This window comes from Ursus maritimus, unplaced genomic scaffold (genome assembly GCF_017311325.1).
Source record: "Ursus maritimus isolate PB19 unplaced genomic scaffold, ASM1731132v1 scaffold_9, whole genome shotgun sequence".
Lineage (NCBI taxonomy): Eukaryota > Metazoa > Chordata > Mammalia > Carnivora > Ursidae > Ursus > Ursus maritimus.
This window is the reverse complement of record NW_024427107.1, coordinates 37,114,456-37,129,440: the sequence shown is the minus strand read 5'-3', so window position 1 is coordinate 37,129,440 and position 14,985 is coordinate 37,114,456. Positions and strand designations below refer to the sequence as shown.

General features: G+C 43.2%; 1 protein-coding gene across 2 annotated transcripts in view; it reads right to left on the bottom strand.

Annotated features, from left to right (window-relative positions):
* NECAB1 (N-terminal EF-hand calcium binding protein 1) overlaps nucleotides 1-14,614 on the bottom strand; it is a 222,406-nt gene extending 207,792 nt beyond the window's left edge. For both annotated transcript variants that reach the window (XR_005833662.1, XM_040625788.1), the window contains exons 1-2: nucleotides 12,051-14,614; nucleotides 4,522-4,546 (exon numbers count right to left, since the gene is read on the bottom strand). Coding sequence is in view for 1 of the 2 variants with exons in the window: in XM_040625788.1 (XP_040481722.1) it covers nucleotides 4,522-4,546; nucleotides 12,051-12,149 (124 nt within the window). In the remaining variant the exon portion in view is untranslated. The remainder of the gene's footprint in view (nucleotides 1-4,521; nucleotides 4,547-12,050) is intronic.
* Nucleotides 14,615-14,985: the final 371 nt, after the last annotated feature.

The window sequence follows — 14,985 nt, the reverse complement described above, 5'->3', positions numbered from 1 at the left end:
AGCGTCCTTAATGCCAGATGTAGTTATGTTCCAATTTTAAGATTGTTTTTTCTATTTCTGAAAAATGCCGCCAAAATTCTAAAAGGGAATACACCGCATCTCTAGATCGCTTTGGGTACTATCAACATCTTAACAGTATTAAGTTTTCCAATCCACTAGCATGGAATATCTTTCCATTTATTTCTGTCTTTTTCAATTTCTCTCATTAATGTCTTTCATTAATGTCCGTACAAGTCTTTCACCATGTTGGTTAAATTTATTTCTAGTATTTGATTCCTTTTGATGCAACTGTAAATGGGATTGTTTTCCTAATTTCTTTTTCTGATAGTTCATTGACAGTATATAAAAATGCAACAGATTTTTGTACATTGCGTTTGTACACTGCAACTTTACTGAATTCATTCATTAGTTCTAATGCTGTCTTTGGTAGAACTTTTAGGGTTTTAGCTCATACTATTAACTAATAAACAACAGATAAATAACAACGATGCTTAGTTTGATTAACTGATCTGTATGATTGTGTTTCTTCTTCAGTTTTCAGTATCAGACTGTTGGTAACGCACCTCTTACAAATAGATTTGCAAGTATTTATTGAGCATGAATGTTGTGAATTTTTTTTAATTTAAATTCGATTAGCCAACTTACAGTACATCGTTAGTTTCAGATGTAGTGTTCAATAATTTATCCGTTTCGTGTAACACCCAAGGCTCATCATATCTCGTGCCGTCCTTAATGCCCTTCACCCAGTTACCCCGCCCCCACCTACCTCCCCTCCAGCAACCCTCAGTTTTTTCCTAGTGTTAAGAGTCTCATGGTTTTTCTCCCTCTCTGATGACTCCCCATTCAGTTTTCCCCCCCTTTCCCTACGGTCCTCTGCCCTGCTTTGTATGTGCCACACGTGAGTGACACCGTATGATAATTGCCTTCCTCTGACGCATTTTGATCAGCACTGCGGGCCTGGTGCTATGTGAAACACGCGCACCCTCTGTGCTCACAGATTCATAATGTACAGGCTGCTGGAACAGATCAAAGGCCACCGAGAAGAGCTATGACCATCTCTTCCAGAGATCAGTCATTCATTGGGATTAGAAAAGCCACCCATACAGGGGCGCCTGGCTGGCTCAGTCATTAAGCGTCTGCCTTCAGCTCAGGGCGTGATCCCAGGGTCCTGGGATCAAGCCCCACATCGGGCTCCCTGCTCCGTTGGGAGTCTGCTTCTTCCTCTCCCACTCCTCCTGCTTGTGTTCCCTCTCTCGCTGGCTGTCTCTCTCTGTGCCAAATAAATAAATAAAATCTTTCAAAAAAGAAAAAAAAAAGAGCCACCCATACAGCCCACCTATGTGCTGGTCAAGAACGGCAGCAGATCTTAGCAAGGGCACATCAGCAAAGGCAACCCATGCTGTTATTACTTACCATGAGCTTTTTCATTTTGCCTTTTTCTAAAGTTAAATTTTTTTTTTTGCAAATTTTACAAATACCCATGTATCATTTCCATTTTCATTCAACCTGCATATAAGTAAGCTTTCTCAGGAGTTTTGCATTTTTAGGTTTAATTCTGGGCTCTTTAGATCAAAGCACTCACATCTCTTCTAATTAATCCTATTTTGAGGTCTGTCTTTATGCCTAGAATTCTAGCCTATGATGTTAGAACCACCACCAAAACCAAATGAGTCTAAGACACCATTATTATGGCTAATTGCTATCATGTATTTTTTTTCCCACCCATTTCTCCAGCAGCTTCTCTCATGTCAGATAGATCCCAGAAGCTACATCCGCACTCTGGTAAGCTGAGTATCGTACTGCTTATGACCTCTTATTCCTGTTGTTACTCCATCCCCAGTTACGCAGCCCATAAGGGATTCTGTCATATGAGGGTCTGTTACCCAGAGATCCCGTACATGTAGCAGCTGTTTATTTGCAAATACAGAATGGAATGAACACATGGTTCAGAAAGATGGGGTTTTTTTATGCTGGTATCTTCTCATTTACATTAGATTATCCACTATACTTTTTCCCTTTCTCAATTCTGCATGTATGGTAAATAGTCTTTTTCGCACTCAACACTGAAATAGAAATGACTGGAATGTCACCAAATGTATCCACTAGCCAAGGCATCCCAACCCCAAAACAAGCAGGTGTAAGTTGTTACTGTGTACCATGCACTTCCCTGGGGACTTTACATCTGTGACGTCATTGATTATTCATAATAACCCCATGACATACATAGATGCTATTATCTCTATTCTGTAGATGAGAGAGCCGAGGGTGAAGAGTTTGTTACTTTCCCAAAGCCACAGAGCTACTAGGTGCATAGCTGTGATTTAAACTCAGGCCTGCCTATCTCTGCCCTCCCCTCACTTCACACTGAGAATGCGGGAGAAGGAAAGAGTAGATAGACAGAAGGGAGATGGGTAACAGAGAAAAAGGTCATTAATCATTGTTAATTCATTAAGTGAACATCCATTGAGCACCCAGTACTGGCTGGGCACAGTAGCCATTCATAAGACAAGCTCCTTGCCCTAGAGAGGCAAGTTTGGCTTCAGAGAGTGGCATCACCAGCAAACAACGGCAGTCCTTACCAGAGGGAATAATCAATACAAGCCAGAGTGTGGCGAGAACAGATAGAGGCCGGGGCCCTGCAAGGGGAGCTGGGGAAGGCTCTCCAGACAAGGCGCCTTCTGAGCAGGATGCAAGGAATACATGTGAGGTCTCAAGCCAGCTAAGAGGGGAGAGGATACAGCAGGTGGAAGGCAAAGCAAGGACAGCACAGAGGTGTGACAGATGGAGTGACGCTCAGAGAATCCCCTCAGAGAGCTGCAACAGAGGATGCATGGTGAAGACGGCGAGAATAAGAGCAGAGGGCAGGTAGCTTTGACAGAATTTTAGGATCAGGCATTAGGACACGGAGCGAGGAGGCAAGAGGTATCATATGTGGGAAGGAGGCAGGTAAAAAAACTGGGGACCGAATAGGCCCACACAGGGCTCCCAGTCCCAGGGACCATTCTTCATAGCATAACCTAGGAGATTATCATAAACTCCAATAAATCATGAATTGGTTTTTTAGGTGCTTTTTATGATGACTGTGGATTATGATAGTAGGCCACCAAAGAGGTACTTTTGATGGAGAGAAGAGTGATATATTCAAAGGTAATAATGACCCTCAATCAGACTTTGGGGTCCAAGGAAAGGAAGGTGTAGCCTGAGAAAATGAGGAGCTTGGGTAGAGAGCGAGAAAAGGCCTGTCTGAACTAGAAATGGCTGCTGAAATACGAGGCAGGTGGCGTGGACTCTTTGGTTGTGCTTCGGGCGCCACTGGGTTTGGGTGTCAGGCGCAAGGCCAGCAAGTAGGATGAGGAGACAAGATGATAGCATCATCATAACTGTCTTAAAAATTAATCAAGTCCTTCTGGTGAAAAAAGAAAAAACCCTTTGAATTGATAATATATTAACCCCTGCAACATAGTTTGGGAAAACATTCTGATGGATAGGCACAGTGAAATATTATCAGGATTTGGGACAGTACTTTATAGCTTCTTGGAGTAATATATTTTCTGTTGTGTGAAAAGCGATATAGTGCCAATCAAGATTTTTTTGATCTGACTGCTTAAGGGCTCACTAGACCACAACAAATGTTTTTAAAAGTGTCAGATCTGGACTCTGCCTGTAATCCTTCCCCACAGATAAGAAATCCGATTTCAAGAAAAGGAAAGGACTCTTTGTCTCCTAAATTTGTCAAGGAAGCCTTGTCAAGAATATAGCTCTATTATGTACTTGTCCTACGGCAGCAAAATAAACTCAATAAGCCCCGATTCGGTATTCTATGGAACACAATTCGTAGTGGGATGAGAGTCAAAAGATATTGCTTACGACAGCTTATAATTGGACTTTGTGCAGGCATCATTTAAATTGTAGTTCCTCTGACAGAACAATTGTTTCCTCCCAGTCTTACTTCTCCGTCTCTGTAGACTATCGGTCGCAGCACATACACTTCAAACGCGAGACCGACGGCCAAGAGCCGTGGAGCGAAGTAAGTTCTGGCAATGCAGGCTTCCAGGTAACCACCCTCAAGTGCAACTGTAGCCCCCGAGGCCACTCTGAAGTTCAGCACGCACGGCCTCGACGTCGGGGTCACGCAGACCTGGGGTGCAAGTGTCAGATCTATATCTTATTAACTCCAAGAAGTAACTCACAGCACTTGGCCCCATGCCTGGCACACAGTAGACACTCAACGAATAGGAGCTGTTATTACTTTAAAATTAAAGCATAAAAGGGGAAAGCCGGAGCTATGACAGCTGCTTACTTCAAAGGCATAAACTGCATCTTCCTGTCAAATATAAGTACCTCTTTCAACGTCTCATGAGTATCTGGAGCCACAAACTTGCCTAAAACTCTTATTAGTACCACAGGCTGACATTTTATGTATCGATTGCTTGGGTTCTCCTCTCTCTACCATATTATTCTTTAGAAGGTGATCTAAGAGGTAAGAGATCAATAAATAGAAACTGCAGGTTTTGGTCTTACCATTTTTGTCTGCTCTCCTCAGTATCTGAAAGAGAAAAAAGAAAAATTTTATTACCTTTTTTTGCAATTGCAGTGAACATTATACTCACACATAATTCGCTCATTAGTAAATAAAAGAAATTCCAATTTTATTTATTAAGATTTTATTTATTTATTTATTTATTTGCCAGAGAGAGGGAGAGCAAGAGACAGAGAGAGAGGGAGAGAGCAACGGCAGGGGGAGCAGCAAGCAGAGGGAGAAGCAGGCTCCCTGCTGAGCAAGGAGCCTGACGCCGGACTTGATCCCAGGACCCTGGGATCATGACCAGAGTCAAAGGAAGACACTTAAATGACTGAGCCACTCAGGTGTCCCATGGAAATTCCAATTTTAAATAAAGGTTTCCCAAATGAGATATTTCCTTAGAATAATCAGAAACTGAAAACCACCCAAGTGTCTTTGAACAAGCGAATGGACAAAAAACCTGTGGCACATCCATACAGTGACTACCAGTGAGCAATGAAGGGGAAGGAGCTCTTGATACACACTATAGCTTGGATGGATCACTAAGTAATGATGCTGAGTAAAAACCTAGACACAAATAAGTACCTGCTATATGATTCCACTTATATAAAATTCTAGAAAATACAAACTAATCTATAGTGACAGAAAGAAGATTAAGGGTTGCATACAAATGAGCAGGGAGGACATTAGTAAAGGGCACGAGAAAACTTTTTGGAGCGGTACGTATATTATCTCAATTATGGTAATGGTCTCACAGGTATATGTGTATGTAAAACCTCATCAACTTTTCACTTTAAATATATGCAATTTAATGTAAGTCTATCATATCTCAATAAAGTGGGAATAAATAGAAACAAAAAAATAAACTGGATAAATAGAGCTCACGTGTCTACATTAAATCTTACTTTACTTCTATGCATTAATTGTATTATCTTCGATAGATAAGAACTGCTTGGCCATCAGGTATCTTCGGTAATGAGTTCAAAATTTTCTTCTGGGCAGCCAGTCTTTTCTCCACTTTTGGCCCATGAGCTTGAGAACTGGACAGAGCACTTGGGCCTGGCAAACAGGGTGTCACATCTCTCCAGCCACAGTGATTACTCAGGCAGGAGCACAGTAAAGGCATGGTTTTGCTTGAATTGTCAAGAGAGACACACTTTCTTCTGCTGACTTTGAAGCCTAGAAAGGTACAGGTAAAAAGCTGCTGTTCCCCTTCTGTTATTACATCCATCATGGGTTGAATCGTGTTGCCCCAAAACAAATGTGGAAGTCCTAACCCCCAGTAGCTGTGAAGGTGAACTTGTTGGAAAATACTTTGCTGATGTAATCAAAGTAAGAAAAGATCTTACCGGCTTGACTTTATAAAGAAAGAGAGATTCAGAGAAGCAGAGACAGATATGATAATGGAGGCAGAATTGGTGTGATGCTGCTGCGAGCCAAGGAGTGTAAGGACTGGCCGCCGTGAGAAGCCAGGAGACAGGCATCGAGCAGACTCTCCCCTGCAGTCTTCAGAGGAGCAAGGTCCTACCTACACCTTGATGGCGCCCATCTAGCCTCCAGTCCTGAGAGACGCATTTGGTGGTTAAGGCACTCTGCGGGCAGGACACTGTTAGAGCAGCCGTAGGAAATCAACACAACATATAACCTGGACATGACCAGCCCTCAAGAAAGCAGTGTCCATCCAGAGCCTGAAGAAAGTGGATCCTGATGACATTCTCTGAGCTTCTGATCAACCCATCCTGACAAGATGATCTCCTTTTTTCCTTACAGGAGTCAATAAATTATTGTTTTAAATCTTAAGATAGTTTGGGTTATTTTACTTTCTGTTTGCAACAATTAAGGTAGCCCTAGCTGATACTCTAGATGGACAGAAAAAAAAATCTGGATAATATAACACACAGCTATGCTATATATAGTACCGAAGGAAACGTCCCTTTATCATATTGCAAAGATAACCCTGAATCACACGCAAGGGGCACTTGAGGATCGTTTTTCCGAGCAATACACAGTTAGGTTAAGTAACCAGAGATACTCTTAAACTTAGGTCATCGATTCTTGGTGGGAAGTTTGAAAAATGAGCAACAGCTTTTACTATGAAGTTTTACTGCTTTCTACTATATAAGCATTTCTTTCCTTCTGTTGACTTCACGAAGAGGAAGTATGGTTAAATCTATTATTATAATGTGTTTATTATAAGATACTAACATTATTAATAAAAATCTCACCTATGAAAAATTTCCAACAACAGATATGTATCATCCTGACTTGTGTGCATCAGTTGGTCTCCTTTATAAACTAAATTTATGTAATTATTGTAAGAAAACTGCTTTCAGTCATAAGAGTGTCTATGCTTAGAGCAGAATGAGACATAAATTCTTTTTATTTCACAGAGGCAATTTCCAGTGGGGGTTTTGGGAATCCATCTCTCCATCATACCCAGCTTCCTCCTCTCCTCTGAAACTAGGAAGCCCCAGCTGAGAGTCGGGGAGACATGAAACGCAGACTGATTTCTACCTTTAATAGACTCTGAGCTTCTATTTCAAGCTCTCTTGTGTCCTTATGAGCAACCAGACTAGGAATAACCACACACCAGAGACTCGGACCCCTGACTTCCAACATTTCATTTCATAAAGAACTGTCTTAAATAGCATTCAGCCTCTTAGTGATGAAATTAAGCCAGTAGCTTTGTTAAGACAGTTCTTTGTAATTAAATATGAACAGAATAGTCTCTGCAGCAAATTTTGCCTCTGAGCCCACAGACTAATAAAAAAATATACTGCAGGTGAAAACTGAGTTCGTTACATTATGCTTCCGTAGTCATCTGGATTGGCTCTTCTTACCAGTTAGTTCCACAGGATAGATAGTAAATAGATATAAATATTATGGTCAGAATTAAAACTCAAACACACAGGTTATGCTGTGTTTTTGCAACAATTTAAGAATTATCAAATAGCATCCTTTACCCCAGAAGCTATTCTTTGATGCCTTTGTTGAAATTCCTCATTTCTCACCTGAGGTTACTGAAGGCAGGTGTTAAAATGCAAATGTTATCTCAGAGGCCTAAAAAACTGACAGTCACTATTTACTGAACTCATATTTGCTAAATGCTTCCTACTCTGTACCAGTTAAAATTAAGTAATGAGATGAGCCAGCCAGACTCCTGAGAAACAGGGATAGAGGGCGGGGAAGTTGGCACTCATCCAGAACACGGAGTAACATCGAGACCTGGCCCTCCAGGAGGCAGTTTTGCTACAGCTCCACTTGTTGCCATGAAAGAGGCTGCAGGGGAGTGGGCACTGAATGAGGAATGGAGGAAAGGTAATCAGCACACACATTTTCATCTTTTCAACCTTGCCTAGAATAGGCCTTGTGTGAACAAACAGTTTTAAATGTATAACATTAGAACTAAGTTTCCCTTATTTCTGCAGGTTCTTAAAATTAGGAGAGTGGTATTTGCCTGGCCAATTAGGGTAGACAATGAGGGGTTAACTGCCATTCTCCCAATGGGACAATCTCACTCAAATTATCTAGTGTGCACTAGGCAAGATAGGAGGTATATGGCTCTAACAGAGCGTGGTCACAGAATCATCATACCTGGGAAACGGATTCTTTCTTTCTTTTTTTTTTATTTAAGATTTTATGTATTTATTTGAGAGCAAGAGTGAGAGACAGAAAGCACGAGATGAGGGAGGGTCAGAAGGAGAAGCAGACTCCCCACTGAGCAGGCAGCCCGATGCAGGACTCGATCCTGGGACTCCAGGATCATGACCTGAGCCGAGGGCAGTTGCTTAACCAAGCAGCCACCCAGGTGCCCCTGGAAACAGTTTCTGCTCTGATGTTTCCCTTTCCATCTCACCTCTTCTACAATGATTATACATGCATATGTACAGGGCTTCAGAAGTCAGTATCTTTGCCAAGCAAAGCTGTTACTTGTTCTCCCCAAGTCCCCATCCAGGCACTGTGCATTTTGTTCAGTATTCACGGGTGTGCATGCTTGGTTGGGGGAAGGAAGGGAAGAGAAACAGTAAAATCAACTCTCTCCTTCAGAACCTCCCAGGCCCCACTTCTGCCTCTAGTCAAATGAGGAAGGGCCACTTCCCTTCCAATTAAAAATCCAAACTGTTTGGGAGAAGACAGTGGCATCAAGTGGTGAAGTTGTAACTAACTTCACATTTATCATGCTTTGGGGGATGATCTGAAGATTGGTTTTTCTCCCTTTGTACAGTAGCAGAATTGATTAATGTAAAGATTCAAAAGAGGGACCACATGCTATACAGACTAGTATTCTAAATTATGGAGTTTATTCTCTATTATCTGGAATGAAATAACCTGGGAAAGGAGGCTGAATAGGTGTTAAGAAGGAAAAGAACCGCCATGGTCCTGGTCCTTCCACGTTGCTGAACACGACACCCAGTGCAGTCCCTCTCCTGTGGGCCCCGGTGTGCGTGCGTGCCTGCCTTGGTACCAGCACTGGGTTTTCTAAGCCCCCCAGTAGGTATTCAAGAGTATTGATGATGAACTGAGATGTAATTCTCATTTTTTAGATAGAAAATAATAGACATCAGATTCATAAGGGAACAGTGTCTGTATTAATTTGTGGATTTGGCTACTGTTATTTAGGCATTCAATAGGGAACACTGATGTGGCAATAATAGTTCAAATTTATATAGCTCATTTCCTTTTTCTTCTCGGTTTTCTTAGCCTATGAACTCTCACTTGATACAACAACCTCTAGAATTAAGTACCATAGTCATTGTTGTTGCTAATTTGGACATTAGGAAAATGAAGCAAAAGCCAATAGTTATGGTAAATCCCTCTCTGATTTTCTGATCTATGGCTAGTTTCTTACCAGCTGGACATGCCTAGTCGTGTCATCAATGGTATCCTCAAAAGCAGTTCAAATCATTTCTCAGAGGACTGATTACTACAGTGGCACTGGAATACAAACACTGGAAATCAAAGTTCGCCTCAAATTTGGAAATTAGTCTGTGTGATGCAGAAGGCTCTAATGGGTTTCATTCCTGTTCCTCTTTGGAATAGGGAATATCTATTATCTACTTATTATAATCTGAAAAGAATTCAAAAAGCAATCTTTTTTAGCAGTGCTACTAGAATATATTAAAACAAATCAAATAAATTATGTATTTATATTTCACATTTTATTTTTGCTAAAAGCAATATGATCCAGAAATGAATAATTCAAAAATCCCTAAGTAATAAATCCTTTTTCATGTCACATATTTCACCAGAGTGCTGGATTTTTCACAAAATATCTCAAAGAAAAGTGTAAACAGAATCTTTTCTATTCGAGATAAAATCCAGTGGCAGTTTTTTTTTTTAATAGACACTAGCATTTTAGTGGCAAACAAGCATGTCAACACCTCTCATGTGAAATCAGTTTTATATATTTATTTTTAAATTCTAGAAATAGATAGAAGAAGGCGAGGGTATCCTATTCATAGAATACGTGTTCCTTCAGGACAGGGACCTGATGCTGTTTATCTACAGAGCTTGAGAACAATCGTGTAGATACAATAATAAATAAGATTTTAATTTCCTCTTTTCTTTTTTCTTTTTTTCTCTATTTTAACAGCAGTTTGAACTGTTGGGCCAAGATTAGTGTGTATGTCGAGAAGGATGACCTTCATTTATACAGCTCAATCCATCCATCTCTACAGTATCACCAGGATTTGTTCACTGCTTTAAGAAAGTCACAGAGAAGCAAGTACTCGATATTCTTAGGGGATGGAGTGAAGATCAGGCCAGAAGGAATGGAGGGCTCTCTTGCCCTCTCTGAATTAACTTCAGGGCAGCTTAGCCATTGATCTCATAACAGACATGAGTTTCTGGGACCCTGATGCTATCCATGAAGATTCCTTTCTCAGGGGTGCTGTGTGCCCCCTTCTCCCAGATCAGTTTCCTCAAGGGCTTTTTGGCCCTGAATGGCAGGATTGAAAAAGAAGAATACCAGCCATCACCACCCAAACATCACCTGATTGACCAGAACCAAAAAGAAAGAAGTGCTCAGGAAGAATAAGGCCCTTAATCCTATAGAGAGGAGTGGGAATCAGATTGTTCTGGTGGGAAGATGGCCGGCCAAGAAAGCCTGGATCCCCACCTGGAACTGCATGGTAATGAGGGGAGGAAGCTGCCAGGAGACACAGCTGGGCATTACCTACAACATTTGCCTTAGACCAGATTTAATTATTTATATGGTTTTTCTCTCCCAATTAAAAAATCCCAGCAAATCCATTCAAAATAAACTTGGGAGGGCTCCTCACCCCATCCCCCTTATCTTCATGACATCTGCTTCACCATTATGATGCTACTAAGTTGATTTCCTCACATTTTCATCTCTCCACAAATGAATGTATTTTAATTTTATATACAGCTGGATTTTAATAAGAAACGATCTCAGGGAAGGGTAGAGGAAAGAGCACATAGCACTCCTCAATGCCTTTTGCCAATTTCCTCTCATGCCTCAATGAGAAGGGGCCAGAATTGTCCCCCTTGAGCCAGCAACTACCTCCAGGGGACAGCATAAATGTGACAACGGAGGTGCTGAGGGAGCAGGAGCTGAGGGATAGGAAAACCACAAATCCTAACAGCAGAGAAACGAGCTGGGCAACAGGGCGAAAAATATAAGGAACAGAAACAGCAGAAAGGGACAGTAAAGCAAAATTGAGAAATAAATAAGAAACAAAACTGCTGTAAAGGTAAAAACCCCACCGTGAGGGAAGAAAAATAGAAAAAAGAAAATCAAGAATGAGAAAGAACGATCACTATCTCAGAAAAGAAGGGAATCAATCCCGAAAAGGGGGGCGGGGGGTGGGGGCAAAGGAAGAACAGTCAAAAGGTATATTGATGAAAAGTAATTAAAACTTGGAGAGGTATAGGGACGGAGAATAACAAGAGAAACGGGAAAATAGAGGAGGTGGCAGTGAAAAAAGTATCATCATGAAAGCGGTCTTGGCCACCGATGTAAAAAAGAAAAACAAGTATGTTTTCAAAGTAATTGTTCTCCGTGGGGGTTGGGGAAGGGTGGCGAGGCATCGCAATCTCTACTGCTTCCCCATCGCCTTAGAGCTTCAGGGAGATAAGGGGCTGCAAACAGGGCACAGCAGAAAGGAGTTGAGTTAATGTTCGCTCCCTCCATTAGTCCCCTTTCAAATGCGCTATTCACCTGAATGGAGACTGTTGTATTTACAAATCGAGTCCCCAGTGAAACTCACGCCGTTGGAAAATTTAACTTCTGCCGTTCGTTCAGGGTTGTTAAGCCCCGAGCTGCAGGTGCAGGGCAACCCTTTCTACTAGTTGAGTGGCAGTCATTTCGCCCGCATTTGCTCTATGCATTTCCAGAGGGACAGGGGAGCGAGGTAGGAGGTAGTTCACGCTCGTGTGCCGGGGGGCAATCGCGGCAAAACAGCTGACCGGCGGCTGATCCGCACCCGGAACCGACCGCCCTCCTCCGGGGGAAGAGGAAAGATGCAGGGGGACCACCGACCCAACTCCTGCGCCCGGTACTTACGTCGAGGAAGATCGACATGCCCTTGGACAGCTGCAGGGCAGAGCTGAGCTCTTCCGAGGAGTTGTTGGAGGACGGCGACGTCTCCCGGGAATCCTCCATCCTCCCGAGCCCTGGCGGCGGCAGGCGGAGCGGGCTGGGCGGCCGCACGGGCTCCGGCAAGGGCGCGGCCGCAATGCCGCGGGGCTCGGGCTCCCGAGCGGGCGTTCGCTCCAGCGCGCCTCCCGGCGTCTCTCTCGGCTCGCTCCCCCTCCGCGCTCCCACGCGCTCTCGCTCGCGCCTCCTCCCCCGGCTGCGGGCGCTGGATCCGTCTCCTCCCTGCACTTAGCAACAGCTGCGCCCCTCGCGGGGAGCGGAGTCTGACCCCCGCACCGCCATTGGCCGCCGCCCGAGACGACCCCGAGCCCCCGCCCAACCCTCGCGCCGGCGGCAGGGAGGTAGCCGACCCAGACTGGTACTGATGCGAGGGCGTGTGTCCTGAGAGCCAAAGCGCGAAGTCGAGGCGCCCCCAAGCCTACCCCGCGGTGGAAACCACACGAGTTAAGAGAGATTCGAATTGATTTTGCCAACTTTGCTTTTCGTCCAAGAGGACCTGTCTGCCCCACCCTCGACAAAGGTGGGCGGGTTTGATGGCCGCCACAATTAGTGGGGGTCTGGATTGGCGTAGGGGTTAAATCATTAAGTTTTGGAATCTTGGAGGCCTGGGTTTCAAACCTGCCTGCCTCAGATGGTCTGTTATCTTGTGATCTGGGAAGTTGTTAAATCTTTAAGCCCCAGTTTTCTTCATCAGTAAAATATGCACAAAGATGGTGTTTACCTAAAAGGCTTCTTAGGCTTAAATGTGGGATTGGGATATGGACTTTGCATAGAATGAGAAAAACAAAACCAAACAAAAACCACCTTTTGCTCTGTGGGAAAGATGGTCAGGTAAAGTTCAAGCAAGAAATTTTCCAAAATAGAAACCACAATAAAGAATGCAATCCCTGTCTATGCTTAAGCATTTAAACTAGGGTAATTATTCAATATTTGGGGGCTTCTATGAAGGCTACAAAAATGCGAAAAAATGCGAATCTCACCTTTCATCAGGAGAGGATAATATCCACTGTTTATTGGGCATCTAAAATGGGCAAGGCGCATGCCAGTTGCTGTATGGGTTACAAAGCTGAACAATCTGGGAGCAAGATGAGTCAAAGAGAATCGAACCTGTCTTAACAGGATGCTACCTATGAGGATTGATGGGGTGGATTCAGATCTCCATTTTGTAGCCTCCTAAGAAAGAGAATATGTTCTTTCTAGAAGATACGTCCACAAACAATATGGGACAAATGTGTCTTAAGGCATATCGAAAGCGTTATGGGTTTCTTAGGAGGTACGGTTTTATATTCTGGACTTTGCTTGATAAAAGGGGTAGTATTTGAAATGGATCTTAAACATTGGTAGATACTCCATAGGTGATAGAAATGGAAGGAAAAGACATTCAAGGTAGAGGGAACAGCCTGAGCAAAGGCATGGCACCAGGAAAGCACATGGAATCTGTAATCAGTCCACTGGAATTCTTTGAAAATATACAGAATCCCAGCCCAAGCTTATTGAATCTGAATATCAAAGTATGAGACTCAGGAATCTAAGTCCTGCTCCCACTGGTGATTCATATACAGGTGCTCTGTAGCAGGGCCAGGACCAGGATGAGGCCAGGAAGGTGCCTGGGGCACAAAATGTTAGGAGATGCTCCCCTGCACTTGCACGATCCCGAGAGCGACTGCCTTCTTCAATTTTGCATCCTAGCTGCCTCATTCACCTCACGCAAGTCCCAGCCCTGCTCCGCACGCAGGTCAGTGTTTGCAAGATATGGATCCCGTTGTTCTCATCTCTGGCTCTAAATGGACTTAACCAAGGATGTATGGCAACTTTAAAACGTGGCCACAAATTCATTGACATGCTTCCTTCCTATAGAGAAGTGGGTCCCCTGTCCTGAGGGATCCTGACTGCTTTGAGGAGTAAAATGCAGCCGAAGTGATGCTATGTGCCTCCTGAGGCTAGGTATGTAAAAGGCTCCACGATCCCACCTTTTTCAGGGGCACCTTTGCTCCTGGGCTTCCTGGGGGCAACCTGAGCCACCATGCTTTGAGGAGGCTATAGGGATAAGCATATGTAGATGTGCTGGGTAACAATACCAGCTGAGCTCAGCCTTTGAGGCATCCCAGTCTAAGCTGTAAAAAACTGAATAAAGAATCCTCTGGATGATTCCAGCACCTAGCTATTTGAGACATGCCTAGCCATTTGTGGTTTTTCAGCCAAGACACCAACATCATAGAGCAGAAACACACCATCAGTGCTGTGTTCCTTCTGAATTCTTGACCCACAAAATTTGCATACTGAAATGGTCTCTGTTTCATACAAATAAGTCTTGAGTGGTTTGTTTTGCAACAATAGATGACCAAAGTAAGGAGCTTTTAAAAACTCCAAAAACCAGAAAAACCAAATTGATGCCTGTGCTTCACCCCCAGAATCATATTCAATTATCACGCAGTGGGCCCTGGGCATCAGCATTCTTTAAAAAAGCTCCCCATGTAATTCTGATGTGCAGCCAGGATTGAAAACCACTGAGCTGGCCTATACTGTTCATATAGGGAAAAAATAGAACAAAACATCAGAAGATAGGCAGAGACCATAAAGTGAAGACTCTTGAAGTCCAGGGATAGAATTCTGGACTTGATTAGGGTGGGAGTTAGAGACATCAGGTTCATCAGGGCAGATGTTAATTGGAGCAGTGCTTGAGAAATATTAATCTGGCATCGTTGTGTATTTTTACCTTATTAACTGTAAATCTTATTATCCGCACTGCTGGAATAGCGCCTTCCCTTGGCCAAGTGCTCGCCAAAGGGAAAAAACAAAATCATTAAAAACAGACTATCCAACTCAACAAATGGGTACTGGT